At 32.4% G+C, this 19,415-nt stretch overlaps 1 protein-coding gene across 1 annotated transcript; it reads right to left on the reverse strand.

Annotated features, from left to right (window-relative positions):
• Positions 1 to 286: 286 nt before the first annotated feature.
• Positions 287 to 15,501, reverse strand: LOC139496182 (rho GTPase-activating protein gacK-like). Its single transcript, XM_071284651.1, has 10 exons — positions 15,454 to 15,501; positions 14,231 to 14,275; positions 13,164 to 13,243; positions 12,363 to 12,434; positions 11,524 to 11,665; positions 9,382 to 9,479; positions 8,232 to 8,303; positions 4,895 to 5,339; positions 1,592 to 1,713; positions 287 to 456 (listed from the first exon to the last, which is right to left on the reverse strand). Exons 1-10 carry the CDS (start codon positions 15,461 to 15,463, stop codon positions 307 to 309), a joined length of 1,236 nt encoding a protein of 411 aa, XP_071140752.1. The 5' UTR covers positions 15,464 to 15,501; the 3' UTR covers positions 287 to 306.
• Positions 15,502 to 19,415: the final 3,914 nt, after the last annotated feature.

The following is a 19,415-nucleotide window of genomic DNA, read 5'->3' on the forward strand; positions in this document are numbered from 1 at the left end:
TGCAAATTTTGTTTCTATAATACTTGAAATAACACGCTGTGCCGGCAATTAACATTCCTTTTGAATTTCGTTTTTGATTCAACACAGATTCAATGTTAACTTATAGTTTTCCTGATTTCAAATGATATTTATAACAAAGATTGTCGTCTTGGGGCTATAATTTGCATCTTCTGCATAAAATAAAGATTAGTTTAAGAATATGTAATATAATATATTATCATAAAAAAAAGTTAATTACATAGAGCAAATGGCGAGATAGATCTATTCAAAAACAACATAAATATAATAAAAATAAATATAATTTTATCAAAGAAATGCTTGGAGATGTATTCCATAATTCCCAGTTCCTTCTGAATTAGTAGCTATGCATTCATAATTTCCCACATTGGTAGACACAAAGTTTAGTATTGTTAAAGTATTTCCTGTCGCACGTGCATTATTTGGTAGAGGTCCGTCCTGAAAGAAGGTAAACATTTGCAGAATATAAATACATTTTTTTTTATATATTCATTTCAAATGTGGATTGGCATTTACTTGCTTGTAAATGAATAATAAGTTTTGATATTTGCAGAAGGTTAATAATATTGAACCGAATAATTCGTCATGGTTTGTATTAAGCTAACGTGGAAAGCAATATATATTACAACATTTTAAATGATTAAGATTTCGACAGGTTTGATTATGTTCTTTTTCAAAATGAACATAGAGGAACACTGACTGAAATAATTCATTCAAATGACAATCGGTATCTAACTATGAGAAATGGTTGTTGGCTCTTGAGACACTATTTTAGTCATTGTATATATAATTTGCGCAAATATTCTGCTTTATATCTGTGAATAGCACTTAAGATTATAAGTATTTATTAACTATGATTTCTTAAATGAATGAGAATGACAACATAAAGTTTTCAACAATAGAACACATTTTACTTAATATCTATATTGTCTATACATGTCTCTATAGGCTGTAAATAGTCTTAAGTCTTTAATAGTTTGGAATAGATATAATGGTCAAAATCAGACATATTCTGATAACAACAATTTTTCAAATAGCAAACTTAATAAGTGTGAATTCGCTTTGCGCGTGATAAATAGAATAATTGGTTGTGTTATGCTCAAATATTTTGCGAGAGAAATAATGCGATTATAGAAACGTCACTGATGAGTCTTATGTAGACGAAACGCGCGTCTTGTGTACTAAATTATAATTATTGTACCTTTCATAATTTTTTACACCACTGGGTCGATGCCACTGCTGGTTGACGTTTAGTCCCCGAGGGTATCACCAGCCCAGTAGTCAACACTGCGGTGATATCAATTATGTGTTAATTTTTATAAACTTTCTGTTTAGAAAATTAAGGATTTTCTAAACCAAGGCATAGATTACCTTAGCCGTATTTTGCACACATTTTGGATCATCAATGCTCTTCAACTTTGTTCTTGTTTGGCTTCATAACCATTCTGATCTGAGCGTCACTGATGAGTCTTATGTAGACGAAACGCCCGTCTGGCGTTTTCAATTATAATCTTGGTACCTTTGATAACTATAAACACTTTTTGATAATTGTGATATTATAAAATGTCCTCACCTTGAATTTGAAATTGTAAATGGGTGGCGGATAACCGATTGCTGTACATCTGATGTTGACCTTGTCACCAAAATGAACAACTTGTGGATTTCTGTTGACATCAATAATAATCGGACTACTCACTACAAATTCAAAAATAAAATTGTATCTAGTGTAATGGTCTTGGGTATTCTTTACATTTATAAACATTAATCCAACACCTCCTTTGATGTACCTTTATTGCTCTACATCTGCCAAGTAGCCACTTCTTCAGTTCTGACATGAAAAACATATATTTTTTTAATAATTCAAATTCGCTGTTTTCGAAATTCAACCTTAATTAAGGAATAGATCTTAATCATTCTTAGCTCCGACTCATTAGCTTTAATTATAGGTTTTTTTTTTACTCTTTTCTACTCCTAATAGTTATCAAAAGTACCAGGATTGTAATTTTATACGCCAAACGCGCGTTTCGTCTACATAAGACTCATCAGTGACGCTCAGATCAAAATAGTTAAAAAGCCAAACAAATACAAAGTTGAAGAGCATTGAGGACCCAAAATTCCAAAAAGTTGTGCCAAATACGGCTAAGGTAATCTACTCCTGGGGTAAGAAAATCCTTATTTTTTCGAATAATTCAAAGTTTTGTAAACAGAAAATTTATAAAAATGACCATATAATTGATATCCATGTCAACACCGAAGTGCTGACTACTGGGCTGGTGATACCCTCGGGGACGAAACGTCCACCAGCAGTGGCATCGACCCAGTGGTGTAAATAGTTATCAAAAGTACCAGGATTATAATTTTATACGCCAGACGCGCGTTTCGTCTACATAAGACTCATCAGTGACGCTCAGATCAAAATAGTTAAAAAGCCAAACAAATACAAAGTTGAAGAGCATTGAGGACCCAAAATTCCAAAAAGTTGTGCCAAATACGGCTAAGGTAGTCTACTCCTGGGGTAAGAAAATCCTTATTTTTTCGAATAATTCAAAGTTTTGTAAACAGAAAATTTATAAAAATGACCATATAATTGATATTCATGTCAACACCGAAGTGCTGACTACTGGGCTGGTGATACCCTCGGGGACGAAACGTCCACCAGCAGTGGCATCGACCCAGTGGTGTAAATAGTTATCAAAAGTACCAGGATTATAATTTTATACGCCAGACGCGCGTTTCGTCTACATAAGACTCATCAGTGACGCTCAGATCAAAATAGTTAAAAAGCCAAACAAATACAAAGTTGAAGAGCATTGAGGACCCAAAATTCCAAAAAGTTGTGCAAAATACGGCTAAGGTAATCTACTCCTGGGGTAAGAAAATCCTTATTTTTTCGAATAATTCAAAGTTTTGTAAACAGAAAATTTATAAAAATGACCATATAATTGATATTCATGTCAACACCGAAGTGCTGACTACTGGGCTGGTGATACCCTCGGGGACGAAACGTCCACCAGCAGTGGCATCGACCCAGTGGTGTAAATAGTTATCAAAAGTACCAGGATTATAATTTTATACGCCAGACGCGCGTTTCGTCTACATAAGACTCATCAGTGACGCTCAGATCAAAATAGTTAAAAAGCCAAACAAATACAAAGTTGAAGAGCATTGAGGACCCAAAATTCCAAAAAGTTGTGCCAAATACGGCTAAGGTAATCTACTCCTGGGGTAAGAAAATCCTTATTTTTTCGAATAATTCAAAGTTTTGTAAACAGAAAATTTATAAAAATGACCATATAATTGATATTCATGTCAACACCGAAGTGCTGACTACTGGGCTGGTGATACCCTCGGGGACGAAACGTCCACCAGCAGTGGCATCGACCCAGTGGTGTAAATAGTTATCAAAAGGACCAGGATTATAATTTTATACGCCAGACGCGCGTTTCGTCTACATAAGACTCATCAGTGACGTTCAGATCAAAATAGTTAAAAAGCCAAACAAATACAAAGTTGAAGAGCATTGAGGACCCAAAATTCCAAAAAGTTGTGCCAAATACGGCTAAGGTAATCTACTCCTGGGGTAAGAAAATCCTTATTTTTTCGAATAATTCAAAGTTTTGTAAACAGAAAATTTATAAAAATGACCATATAATTGATATTCATGTCAACACCGAAGTGCTGACTACTGGGCTGGTGATACCCTCGGGGACGAAACGTCCACCAGCAGTGGCATCGACCCAGTGGTGTAAATAGTTATCAAAAGGACCAGGATTATAATTTTATACGCCAGACGCGCGTTTCGTCTACATAAGACTCATCAGTGACGTTCAGATCAAAATAGTTAAAAAGCCAAACAAATACAAAGTTGAAGAGCATTGAGGACCCAAAATTCCAAAAAGTTGTGCCAAATACGGCTAAGGTAATCTACTCCTGGGGTAAGAAAATCCTTATTTTTTCGAATAATTCAAAGTTTTGTAAACAGAAAATTTATAAAAATGACCATATAATTGATATTCATGTCAACACCGAAGTGCTGACTACTGGGCTGGTGATACCCTCGGGGACGAAACGTCCACCAGCAGTGGCATCGACCCAGTGGTGTAAACGTTTAAATAGTGTTTTTAACTTCCGAATGATTTTGACTTTAGAAATTGGTTGGAAAAATGCACATCTGGTGCAACTAAATGGAACCATTGATATTTTAGACATTATTGTCCAGTGAATATTCAAAAAACTGTTGTACATGACAGTAAATGGTCAAGTGAATCATTACATTAATCATAACAACATATTGCATTTATCTTAAATGGCATTAGCATAAGTTCGTATCTGTTTCTAGAAGTTTTAATTGTCAGTTCTACAATCTCGACTGATTATGTGACATATTGCATTTTACTTATAACAGGGTTTGGAAAATGAAAATCACGACGGGTGCCACGTATAGGTTGGCGACAAAAAAAGCTTGTTGTTCGGTGTGAGCCAAGGCTCGGTGTTAAAGGCCGTACATTGACCTATCATGGATTACTTTATTTGGATGGAGAGTTGTCTTATTGGAACTCACACCACATCTTCCTATATCTAGAGCAGCGCTAGGGTATGCTTCAATTTCAAAAACACAAAAGACAACCCCCTGTGTTTGCACTGGTTTGAGTTACTAAGTGCTGAATTTGTAAGCTATTGTTTTACTGTTGGTCATTGTTCTTTATTTACCGTGGCATTGTCATTCCATTTGGGTTGATGATTTTATTATCTCTTTCCTTTAAGATTCGTGCAACGAGTGTGAGATAAATGGACCAGACTTACAAACAATTGACTAACGTTTTACCTTTTTGTATTTCAGATTTTCGAATATTTTGTGTATTGAATACATACGTACATGTCGCCTGGTTTTTTGTTGTAGACTTTAAACGTGTTGTTGTGTCAATAGTCGATGATAATCGTTGAGCTGTAGTTGTTCGGCGAGTCACAATCGTTGTCATTGTTTTATTTGACATTGTTGTAGATTGGGCAGTTGGAATCACTGTCATTTTTAAAGTTGACATTGTTGTAGATGGAGTTGGATTGGCAGTTGTTTTAAGAGTTGAAATCGTTGTCGTTTTTGGAGTTAGTGTTGTTACCGTTGGTGGCATGGTTGATGCCTGAGTGCTTGTTGATAAAATCTTTGATGTTGTTGACCTTGATGTTAGGCTTTTCGTAGGAGAAGGTGACGGTTTCAAAGTTGTTGTGGTAACTGTTGATTTGTTACAATTATCATTGCAAACATCCATATCACAACAATTCGAACAAGTTGATGAAGCAGAGTTTGACTGGGAAGAACAACTCTATGAAAGAAAATGAAATGCACAGATGTGAACGCCAAGAGGAAAACATATTTTTTGTTAAAATACTGACTATTTTCTTGCAGACTACGTATTCTTTACAAGTAATTTATCAACTGTTTGAATATTAAGCGTTTGAAGGAAAGGAAATTAAGTATAATACATAGACGAGAAATATGTTATAAAGTATACCAATATAGAGATACGTTATTCTCCGACACAAAAGTAAGAGTTCCAATCTAAATTTCTTTTGAACGGTCACACTGTTTGATGATTATATTAGATTCATCCTCAAACATATGTAATTCAATTATGCAAAATAAAGCTTCAAGCACAGTCCATATTAGCACTGAAAATTCAATGCAATATTATATTTCAAATCTTGATAAATTTCAGTCAAAAAGTATATTGTCATACATATAAAATAAGAATGGCATTGAAAAAAATACAACCATGCAATTCAGTGCAGACATAAAATGCATCTTCGCCACGCTGACGAATCATTGACTTTCAAACCTTTGCAGATGATGTTATACAGATAAAATTGAGAAAGGAAATGATGAATATGTCAAAGCGACAACCACCCGACCATAGAGCAAACAACAGCCGAAGGCAACCAATGGGTCTTCAATGTAGCGAGAATTCCCGCACCCGTAGGTGTCCTTCAGCTGGCCCCTAAAATATGCATAATAGTACAGTGATAATGGACGTCATACTAAACTCCGAATTATACACAAGAAACTAAAATTTAAAATCATACAAGACTAACAAAGGCCAGAGGCTCCTGACTTGGGACAGGCGCAAAATTGCGGCGGGGTTAAACATGTTTATGAGATCTCAACCCTCCCCCTATACCTCTAGCCAATGTAGAAAAGTAAAAGAATAACAATACGCACATTAAAATTCAGTTCAAGAGAAGTCCGAGTCTGATATCAAAAGATGTAACAAAAGAAAATAAATAAAATGACAATAATACATAAATAACAACAGACTACTAGCAGTTAACTGACATGCCAGCTCCAGACCTCAATTAAACTGATTGAAAGATTATGTCTTCATCATATGAATATCAGGTACAATCCCTCCCGTTAGGGGTTTAGTATCATACTATCATAAAATATATGAGAAGAACATAACCCGTGTCATGCCAACAACTGTTTTTTTAGAAATAAATGTGTTTAGTTCCGATGCAAAGACCCTATCAGTGAATCAATGTTAAAGCCAAAATATGCAATCTTTAATGACCCGACAACAGTATCGTAACTATATCCCCTTTTAATAAGTCTATTTAAAGGTTTTGTTAGTTTCTGAGGAGAATACTGACATTTTTGTGCTTTATAAAGAATATTTCCATAAAATTTTGGATAGATGTACACTTATAGAGTGTATTTTATTTCATAACGTGTCCCTTCAATTAGGCACATACAAGTCTTTATCATATCATGCATATGTTCATTAATAATACACGATGAGGAAAAGGAGACAGATATTTAGGACCAAGTATCTTTTAAACTCATAAGTTGAAGAATGTTATGGTAAAACACCAACAAAAAACAACAAACCAAAGAAAACCCGCAGAAAGACATCAATTAGTAAAGAGGCGCGAGAGTTACCAGAGGAACATATAAACTCCTATTTCGAACGCCATGGCTGAAAAGGAAAAAAATAAACAAAAGTGCACAAGACACAACATAAGAAACCAAAGATTAAGCAACACAATCGCAAACAAAATTGGGAATGATCTTAGGTGCTCCGGAAGGATAAGCACCGTATTTGTCCACGTGGGGCGAAAAACCAAAATATATACCGGGTTGGTCTCAGTTGCTCCGGCAATGTCATCAGAACATATTACACAAGTGATATGAACTAAAGGTATTTAATAACAACTGATAAATCGGTCTTATGGTAATCTGTAGTTTGCCGACAAAAGAATGGCAATAATAGTATATGATATTGCAAATTAGATTTTGTCATTCAGTATATAGTGAATACGAACATACAGTTCTGTGTTAGCATTTTTTTTCTTTAGGAATGTGTAATGATTTTCATGGATTCCCAATGCTCTTCATCTTTCTACTTGTTTGGCTTTATGAATATGTTGATATGAGCGTCACTGATGAGTCTTATGTAGACGAAACGTGCGTCTGGCGTACTAAATTATAATTCTGGTACCTTTGATAACTATTTCATGAGTACTGGTAATTAAGAAAATAATATATGTCTTCATGTATGTAATTTCTATATATATATTTTGAGTTAATGATTATAAGGAGCAATGATGTGGTAGTTAGTTTTATCTATTCATCATTATTTGTCCGAGCGTCACTTATGAGTCATGTGTACACAAGACTTGAGACTGTCCTACACAATTTCAACCCTGGTATTTCTAATGAATTTATTTGCCGCTATTAGCAGATTGTCTTCAAGGATTGACTTCAAAAATAATATAACTTTAGTATGAGATGATAATAGAACAAAACATTAAGATCTCTCTGATATATATTGAATCTCGCAATAAGATGCATTGTTGCTTCCGATATTTAAAATTCAAAATTCCACAAAAAAAAAAAAAAGGACAAAAAGGGTTAAAAAAAACGATGGAATCGCACGTATTCCAAAAATAATAAGATTGGATATCCACATGGTTGTTAAAATTTAGATTTTACATTTTTAACTAGCCTGTTCTTCTGAATATTCACAACTTTGTCTTATAATACGATTATTTGTAAGTTAAATCGTCAATACAACTTTACAGTGCAAGTATCGGTGCGTTTGAAATCACCTTTAGAATTGGTTGTGTGCAGTTTTTAAATTTATATATTTTTTTTAAATTTTCGTCGTTTTTCTTTTTCCCATTTGTTACTCATTTACCTATTTGGTAATTGATTTACTTACCTGTTTGTCTATGCAGCCATGCTGCCATCGATGATGTCCCAAAAGGTTTTTAGTCTCGGTTATAAAGCAGGACTGTAAACAAAATATTTAAGATTTGTTTAACATAATCATCTAATAAACATAAAAATACATTAATTCAAGATTGTATTAGCATCGAACAAAAATATGAGGTCATGAATGTACCCTTTACATTCATTCGATTTCCCCTATTGAAATCAAGTACTACTAGTATTGTTACAGAGAAAACTATTTTGATCTGAACACTTCGAGTTTAAGTTCCCTATTATGTTTGCAGTTGATAAAACTCGTATTCATTTGCACGAAAAGAAATCATTTGACTTTGAAATGGTTTTAATACTAGGGATATTCGCGGGTTCTACGGTTGCAGTTAACGTGAATTGTGATGCATTAGTTTAACTGATAAAAATAATTTGACAAAAAACAAATTGGTTGTCAGTTAGCTTTGATCTTATCACAATCTTTTTTTATTTTGATTTGGAAACACCAACCAATAAAAAACATAAGTTATGGGAGTTCTATGGAAAAATCATGTGTTTTTTTTATAACCCGTATTTTTAATAAAAGACAGCACTTATACTACACCAAGCGTATATGACAGACAGCAACCAATATCAACCACTGGAAATACATTCCAAAGATAAGCCCAAATGAGCTGGGTATAACATGTAAATGCCGTATGGTCCTTTACCATGACACTGTGGTGTATAAAACATGTTGCTATATTCTTCTATTTCTGTTTAAGAACCATATGTCATAAAGATTTGTAAAATTTTGCGTTGTTTTTTTTTTCAAATATAGATTTTGTAAAATACATGATATACAATTGAAATTCAACAGAATGCCTTAGGTTACTATTTCTTATTAAAAAAGTTGAAGTGGTACATAACACAAATCAGCTGAACGTTTGAAACTATAAAGTGTTTGGTTACAGTTTATTTAAATTATTATATTTTGGTTAAAAGGTCAAAGCTCATATAAGAATCCATTTTTTTATATTATAAGAGTCAAATGGATTTTTGTAAATGTGTTTTGTAACACCTGAACGTACATCAATTGAAAGAATATGTATGTTAAAACTTATAAGGAAAGATATTTACTCTTTGTTGAAAATCTGAAAGGTAAAGTATACCTGATTTTTATTACATAGAGTTAACTGAGTGCATTCGTCCGGGTGTATAGAACTTGGACACTTATAACAAATCTTTGACCCTACTGGAAGTATTGGTTCTGCAAAATAAATGTTAAAAAATAACTTTAAGAAACAAAATCAATGAAAATAAATTTATATCATAATGTTCGTGGAAAAAAAAAACATTACAGAAGGTTTCAAATTTATTTGCCGTATCTCATATACTGATTTCTTATCTAATTAATTGAATTACAGGAGCCTGTAATTCAGTGGTTGTCGTTTGTTTATGGGTTTCATATTTGATTTTCGTTCATTTTTTGTACATAAATAAGGCCGTCAGTTTTCACGTTTAAATTGTTTTACATTTTCATTTTGGGGTCTTTTATAGCTGACTATGTGGTATGAGCTTTGCTCAATCTTGAATGCCGTACGGTAATCCATAGCTGTTAATTTCTGTGTCATTTTGGTTTCTTGTGGCTTGTTGTCTCATTGGCAATCATAATACATCCTCTGTTTGTACATATATTACATTTAATCACTGGCACTATCGTGATATGGTGAAAGTGAAATTTCATGTGAAGTTCATGGTCATCGATTTGATTCAAATTCCCATGTTTGAACAAGTAACATACTTAAACTGACATATACATGTAGTTTAAACATCCTATATATTAACCTTTATATCTATTGTCGTAACATACACTAATTCGAAAACAAAATAACAATGCTGTACCGCTAATGCCTTTTCTAAACTAGACATAATGTAACTAACCACTGATACCACATTCGAACACATATAATGGTAATACGATCTAATACAAACAAACAAATAATTATATATAAGGAGACAAGCACGTGCAATCGTCAATATTTTGTAGCAATGTAACTCATAACAATATTGGTCCTAGTAGCTTCCTTATTTTATATTAAAAATTTTAGATTGTGGGTTTGCCAATCTTTTGTCTCAAAGTCAAATTACTATGCATACGGATTTACACGAGTTCAACCTTTAAATAGACTTATTAAGAAGGGATATAGTTACGATACTGTTGTCAGGTCATTAACGATTAACCCCACAGCATTTTGCGCCTGTCCCAAGTCAGGAGCCTCTGGCCTTTGTTAGTCTTGTATTATTTTAACTTTTAATTTCTTGTGTACAACTTGGAGTTTAGTATGGTGTTCATTATCACTTAACCAGTATATATTTGTTTAGGGGCCAGCTGAAGGACGCCTCTGGGTACGAGAATTTCTCGTTGCATTGAAGACCTGTTGGTGACCTTCTGCTATTGGCTACTCTATGGTCGGTAGTTGTCTCTTTGACACATTCCCCATTTCCATTCTCAATTTTATCAACTATTATCTTTTTAGTCTGAGTTTAAAAAAATGTAATCAAACGGACTGTTAATAGTAAAATACCAATATTTATAAAAAAAATGTAATGTTTTTGTTTAAATCATAGCTAATGCCCAATTATATAATGTTATCCTTGGCAGCATGATATTGGGTTCTGTCTATGGTGTTAGTTTTATGCTTGTTATGCACTGATCAGCCGTCGCTTTCCTTGTTTCAATATTTTCACTTTTTGAGGTCGGGGGCTTTTTATTTTATACTACAATGTACACAGTATTCAATTTAATTATTTTAAAAATGTAAGAGGCGGAACTATGGTGAGTAGGCGCATCATTGACAACACATCTCCATACTGTGATATCACAATGCCCTGTTATAGTCTGATTTATGTATGTTCAGGAATCTGATATGCAGTAGTGGTCGTCTGTTTATGTAGTTCTTACGTGTTTCTCGTTTCTCTTTTTTTACATAGATTAGACTGTTGGTTTCCCCGTATGAATGGTTTATCACATGTTATGTTTGGGGCCCGTTATAGCTTGCGGTTCGGTGTGAGCCAAGGCTTTGAGTGGAGGCCGTACCTTGACCTATAATGATTTATTTTTATAAATTGTGACTTGGATGGATATTTGTCTCACTAGCACTCGTACCACATCTTCTTATATCTATTGTGACTTGGATAGAGAGTTGCCTTATTGCCACTCATACCACATATTCCTATATATATTGTGACTTGGATAGAGAATTGTCTCACTGGCACTCATACCACATCTTTCTATATGTATTCATACTTACTCTTGATTCCACATCCAGCAATGTTACATAAGGGAAACAATCTTGAATTGCAGCATTCAGAACAAACAACAGTACCAATTTCACGCTTGATACTTGTTGTAGTGTTAGCCTGTCTTCGCCCAAAGCCGTTTAAATTGCATCTCTATAAATATAAACAATGCTAGTTTTATTTAAGGTAGTATCCCTTTGTTCGTGTTTTCTTACACCGTCAGATTGATACTCTTAAGAAAACTTATCGAAAGAAAATCAAAACTCGTCGATCTGTCGTCTGTATCATTGATAACACATAAAATAACATGAATATGTACATATTGTAAGGCGGGAATATTTTTCGCTTATCACAAAAGATGAATACTTTTTCTAGCATAAACTTTTTTCTTTAAAGAAGACAGAAGACCCGCACAAACACAATTGACATTAATTTCTCCCGAAAAGTGTTCGCCATACAAAATGCAAAATTTCCATTTCACAGTCCACGTGTTTAATATACACTTAAATGGTGACATATCGATTACTACGTGTGAAGCAGGATCTGCTTACCACTCCCAGTTTTTGCTGTGGTTCGTGTTTAGTTTTCTATGGTGTGTCTTCTGTTCTATTATTTGTTTTTTTTGTCCTTTTTCTTTTAGTCATGACGTTGTCAGTTTATTTTCGATCTATGAGGTTGACTATCCCTCTGGTATCTTTCGTTCCTCTTTTACTAGCATTTAAAATAAACGCTATTGTTCATGAAAGAAGCCTGTTACAAGGGGACGACATGTGAGGACTATACCAATTCCTAAAACATTCAAGTGAGTTTTTATTTCTATTGAGAAAACGATGAATTAACAGTATCTCACCTGAATGTCCTTACATCCAACATCGTATAGTGCATTACCATCGTTCGTAACATATTCTTCAACGCTACATTGCTGAAAATTGAAACACATATCAAGTCGATTTGATTAAAATAGAGATCGTGTGACTACGTTTCACTAACAAGGTTCTAATAACTATTATATCATTTTTTTAAATCAATAAAGCCGTTAGTTTTCACGTTTGAATTGTCTTACATTGTTATTTCGGGATCTTTTATAGCTGACTGAGGTTTTTCTGATAAAAAATCTAGTTAAAACCCTAACATTAAAAATCTTTTCTATGTTTGTTTGACATTATTTTCTTTATTTGATATATTTTTTTAGATATTTTTTAGATATTTTTTAGAGAAGACACTCGATTGATTTGAATCACTTGTATTTAAGATTATTTGCTTTCAAAGATAACCATCAGTGAACATTCTCATCTGTTAATACGAGTCTAAAATAGCATACATGTAACATGGCAAAGTACAAATTATTGGAACTGAGAAAAAACTAAAAACAACAATAAAATGTTAGATAAACCATTATTACATTGGTATACGGATATAAGAAGATGTGGTAAGAGTGCAAATGGGGAATTTCTTTTTACAAGTCAAATTTGAAAAGTAAACCATTATATATAGGTTAAAGTATGTTTTTTTACATTGGCTCAGACCGAACAACTATAAATGACCCCACAATTAACAAGTGTTAAACAAATCAATGGTCTAATCTATGTAAAAACACGAGAAACCAAAAAAACACTCATACAATCGATAATCACCCGTTGTGTTAACCTACCTCATGAGGGCCACATCGCGTAACAACAGGACAGTCCTCTGGTTGGGAAACCCCCTTACAATCTAAACAAGCTGCATCACCTAAGGAGGGAAATATTTATTGGAATTGGAAATATTTTTAATTGTTACTAGATTCTATATATATATTTATATATATTATAACTACTATACGGATTTCGGTTTTAAACGCATAATATTTTTGTGTCAATACAATGTTTAGGTTATAGTATTCATCTCAAAGTAATTGATCATAACCTTTTATTTTTGAATTTGGAAAACCAAACAAGCTTTGCAAACAGTTAAATCAATCAGTAACTTGTGATAAGATCTCTAACTCCTTGTTTTGGATATAAATTAATTATCATTCTCGCGCCATTTGCATGTAAGTATTTAATATATATTGCACTAGTACTGATGCATATAACAATTTAATGTAAGAGAAGTATGCTCTATAAGCTGCATTGATTCTGAATAAAGTATTATTGTTTTAAAAATGTATAGCAAATGTGTACTGCCTACTTCCTCGTTATGATAATCATTGATATAAATTATAGTAATATGTGTCGTGTTCCATTGCTATAGAATATACACAAGTGTCTGAGATGATCATATTGTGATTTTGTATTACTACACTACCCCTTGAAACGTCTTTTGCAATAAACCGTGACCTAGTTCACTAGACGTTTAATTGAGAATGCATGGCTTAATTTTTAATTTGAATGGGGTTTTAAATTGAAAGGAATGATTGGCTTTCCTGTAGATTTGAGATAAGCTCTGGTTTCAATTGTTTTTATATTACTCAATCGTAAACATGTTTTGTTGTAGTAAAGTGGTGTTTCTGTTTTACTATCATATTATATATATGTCTCTGACTCTGATTTAATAAACTCGCTCTTTAACATCCTTTAGATTTGTATGTGTTATTTTACATTTGATAGTGAAATATAATACACAATGTTAGATGATGAAGTACATTTCTGTAACATATGCATTGATTTTAGAGAGTGCAATCTATTATAAACATGTACATGTAATAGATACATTATAAATGTAAAAAGATTAACTTACTAAGATTACTGTTCTTAATCCAAACGAACACACATAGGATAAAACCTGTGACGCAAAAACTTAATAATAATCATTCAGGTTATATGACAAAATCTTTCGGACTAAAAATGTGTGTCAGTGTCATACAGGATAGTTTAGTTTTATCCTGTCTCAATTATTTACATAGTGCACACATATACAAGGAGTAACACTTATTGCATACTCTGTTTTTTATTGAAAACAAAATGAGGTTTTATAGTTCAAAATTTATTGACAGTTTATGTACCTGTGAATGCTAAAGACAAACCGTTTAACAAATAAATCGCATTTCAATCAGTAACAACAAATAAAAACGTATGATTGATTGTTAGTGTTTTGCATACAGTTATAACATAAAATAATTGGTGCCGAAGCAAAAAACCCATAATCAAAATGAATTGAAGAAATAGAAGAAAAAAAACCTTCAAAAGTGAGCATAAAATATACAATTGGATGTTATTTCCAAACAGCAAGTCTCTCGTATTAAGTTTCTAAAATACTGAAATGGTTTTAAAATACAAATAATAACACCTGTGTATGTTGACTAGATATAAGAAGATGTGGTATCAGTGCCGATGACACAACTCTCAATCTAATTCACCATTTATAAAAGTCAAACGGTATAGGTCAAAGTACGGACTTTTACACTGAACCTTGGTTCACATCGAACAACGTTTGTTTGGTACCTGTATACAGTTGGGGTTTTTTTTGGTTCCATTTTTGTTTCCTTTTATAGTTGTTGTGAATCCCTCCGTTTTGGATTATGACCAGATTTGTTTCAGTTAAATCGATTTATTACTATTGAACATTTTTCATTTAGCGACAAACAAAATGTCAACATAAAAGCTTACCGGAAGTAGTTAAAATAACAGTGAGTTTAAAAACAAGCACAATATATTTCTACATTCCTAAATACACACAAGGATGAACGCGGTAATGTAATGTTTAGATGCAATTGAGTTGTATTTGCAAACTTGCTAATACATCCAGTGTATTGAAAGAAAGGTGAAATAAGTCTGTTAAGGATGACATAGATATTTCGTAAGGTCAACTAAAAAACAACTGATTGTATGTATCATCCCTTTGTTAACATACCTATCATAAACATCGTTTGCGCAATCTTTAATTGTAAGTGCAGGGTATAAAATTGCACTATCTTTAAACTGAAATGTTTTCTTACCATAAATACGCAATGGTACACTTACCTTTAAACATTCTTATCGATATATAAACCTAATTTGTTATATCTATGTACTAATACTTCTTATCTTGTGACAGAAATAGGTGAATGTCTAAATTGAACAGAATGTGCGTATATATGGTTTGTTTCTTTCCACTTCTATTATGAGAAAATTACTTGATAACATCAATGTGTAATATTGCTTGTACAGAAAGTATTCGAACGAATGTCGGCTCATCTCAAAACTGATCACTCGAGATTAATTTCTTTAGCTATGCATATGAACACACAACTTTATGTTTTTTCATATCTTGAAATTTTTATTTAGAGACATTACACACATTTTCCGCTTCAGCTTCAACCCCGTACTTCGCGAAAAATAGTAAAACCCTGTGTTTAGTAATATTTCATCTAACTGATCAATGTGGGTGTAAGTACCATTTATAACACAAGGTTACCAGTATACCATATAATAGAAATTTAATAAATAATTCATGGAAGCCATAGCTTTTTTGGAAACTTACACATGGCCTGGGCTGTGATATACGAATCCATACTGAGCGTTGGCTTCCAAAAATTATTGTTATTCTAATAAGATAAATACGATCATCAAATATCTGATGCGAGAGTGGATATGCAATGTGTGTGGATGTTTTAATTTTAACTTTTGTAAGATAAAGCTATACATTGCTAGTAAGTCTATAGGTTGCATGAGTTTTGCTTTTGAGTAACCATGATAGCCTTACAAAAAATGTAGCTGATAAGTTTTAAATTCTTAAATTTCTCAAACCCAACATCAACCATTTTTAATTGACATTTTTCTCTTAAGCGTCAAGTCAACAGTTGACATTTCGAAACTAAGGAGCTGCCATTTGGACTTGATGAAATCAGTATATGTGCGAAAAATGCAGTTGCATAGAAAAAACACACAACACCTTCCTCAAATCTAAATTGCAATGTAGTATTATTCGAAATTTTAGGATTAATGTAACGGATACACCTTCACCTTTGGTGTTTTCCTTCGTTTGACGTCATGTTCTGAAATAACCTTAATGCACCAAAAACATTAATAGACTGTCGCGATAATTTATTTTATTGTGATTTCATACATTTTACCGCTCTCTAAGACATTATTTTTTCTTAGAATAAAAAAAAAATCCGTACTTTTTATGTCAATTGCAATTTTTAACATAGTGAATTCGGCCCAGTGTTTGAATTTTAGGTTACGAAACATGTGGGTTTACGTGAGAGGTATATTGTGACAGCCATTATTTTGTACATCTCAAAGTCTGTGTTATTCATAGATATAACGGACCTGTTATCACGGTGTTGTTTTCAAAGCGAAAGAAGCACGTCATATAGCGGAGATATTCAATATATAAAATTATAAAATTGGAATTATATAATGCACTTTTTTGATAATCGAAAATCAATTAAAACGTTTCAATATTGTTTTTTGAACCACATGCAATAATTTTCTTGACGGTGACAATATAAGGTTTCTATTTTTTGTTTGGTTGTTCCGTAGTGAAATATTTTCGTTTTATTCATTATCTTTGTGGGGATATCTTGCCTAGGGGGTAATTTATAATTTATGAATTCAAAACGGAAAGTCCCTTATTAAATGACAAAATCAAAAGATGAAACACATCAAAAGAATGGAAAAAACTTGCCATATGCCTGACTTAGTACAGGCATTTTCTAAATGTGAACCTAGTTTTATAGCTAGCTAAACCTCTCATTTGTATGACAGTTGCATCAAATGATATACACTTGTTTTTCATTTTTATGTTTGTAAGGTAAATGTTCATTTTCAAAATCACTCTTATTTAATAAAACAGCATGTTTTAGATTGTAAATATGTAATTCAATATTGTAACGGAGAAAGTTACTTGTAAATTGAAGGATGTGTGTTACTCATGTTTTTCACTTATTGTCAGATATTCGGAATCCTTTGGTTTTACTCATGCTATATATAATTAGTTCCAATAAAAACATTCCCACTAACCCTTTCTTTTCTTTTCATTCCTTTGTTTTATTTTGTTTAAAAAGCCATTGGTTTGATTCTTGTATAATTCTTTATTTTTTCAAAGTTTTTGAAAGAAAAACAAGGTGATGTAAAAACAGTTCTCGCCAAATTTTCAATAGGTTATGTCTCGAAAACAAGCAAACAGACCCTAAAATTTTCTGCTATTTTAGTTCATTTATTTATATACGAAATACGAAATATTTTATTAAGGAAAGCTCAATTATGAACATAATCCTTTATAGCATAAATACAACAAAGAATAACATTTAAACAATCTTAACTAACATTAATACTACACAAGTATTAAAGTATATGTGTCCCAAGGGGAGTAACTCTAGTGTAAAATATAAGTACAATATAAGCAGCAAACACAAAGTTCACACGTTTTTTCCAATCAAAAAAACACATGTCTATGAACTTACTAGCTATACTTTTGCATACATCAGTGTCTTCATTACTGAACAACCACATAAACTGAGAATAAATATTTGTAAAATTAGTAACTGTTTTTATTTAAACAGTTGTAAATTAACTCCTTTTGTAAGGTATCCGACCTATAATAAAGATTTCCGGACAATATTTGATATTTTAACAAAAAATATAACGTATAGTATCAATGAATAACAGTCTACTAAAAACTTGTTATATTACAGAGATGCGGACAACCTTAATAACTTTTAAATTCATATTATTTAGCAGGAAATAGTGTCGGAATTAGGTTCATTAAGATGAAATTAAAGGTCGAATTCCAACGCATTCTTCTAATGAACAACTTATTTGACTTGTAAAGAAAGGAATAGCACCATTTCCGACTTTTTTCTTTACACTTTAAACCATAACATAAACTTTAAGACTTTCAAATCACAAACTCTATGACAAGTATAATTCGGAAGGTCAAATTCCGGGGGATTCAACACAACGATTGTCATGGGTAAAACGTGATCTGTTTACTTTTCCATAGCACCTGAGATCACCATAGTGATTTGGGGATTTGTGATACTTACTGTTTGGTTTTATACTTTGTGATTTTTTGTCTGTTGTTTAAGTTTTGTTCTTTCTTTTTCATCCCTGACGTTTTCAGCTTATTTTCGACTTATCATATAAAAGAAAAAACAAACATCGATAGGTCAAAGTAAGACATTTACAAAGAGCAGGGGCTCCAGCCGAACATGAGTTTTTTTGGGTTTTTTTTATCCCTTTCGTATCATCTGCCATTATTTATTTCTGTACCCAGAATCTATACTTAAGATCGTCTTATTTGAAATGATACGGAATGTTTATTAACAGGGATTGGGTATTTTCCGTTGAACTTTAAAATAAAGAAGGCAAAGACGTTATTTGAAATAACCCTTGTTCATCAAAAAACGGATTGGGCACATGTGACGTTTTTTAAAGTCTGAGCAGCAGCTGTAATTATTCAATACCGAATTAGTTGGAATGAGTATATCCCATATACAAATGAAATTATTTTATTGCTATATTTGTGAAAAAATTGAGAATTCAACATTAAAGCCGACTCTTAAGTTATGTTGACGTATTCTTTGTTCACGCTAGGTCAAATTAGCAGTTTACGTCTTAACATTAGTATGATGAAGTCTTGTCTGTTTTTTTCTGTTTTTATCTGGGTTTTTTTCTTAAATTTTTTCTTCTGCCAATATAATAATAGATCCTAATCAGAAAAGTTTGAATTGTTAAAGGAAAGTACATTATCAATAAATATGAACGTGAAATTTAATTATCTTCTTGGGTTTGACAAGTATCTGAAAGATTATCGACTGAATGATAAGATTTCGGCAAAGACGTGCCCATCGGAATATCGACAATTTGTTGTTGTGCCTTCCTACTAAATCAACAAACATGTAATCAATCAGAAACTCTATCATACTGATCACTTGCTCCTAGGAACAGTGTATCGTGTTCTACCTTTTTATTTTTACAAAACATGCTGCCTTGTATTA

Source organism: Mytilus edulis, chromosome 11 (genome assembly GCF_963676685.1).
Source record: "Mytilus edulis chromosome 11, xbMytEdul2.2, whole genome shotgun sequence".
Lineage (NCBI taxonomy): Eukaryota > Metazoa > Mollusca > Bivalvia > Mytilida > Mytilidae > Mytilus > Mytilus edulis.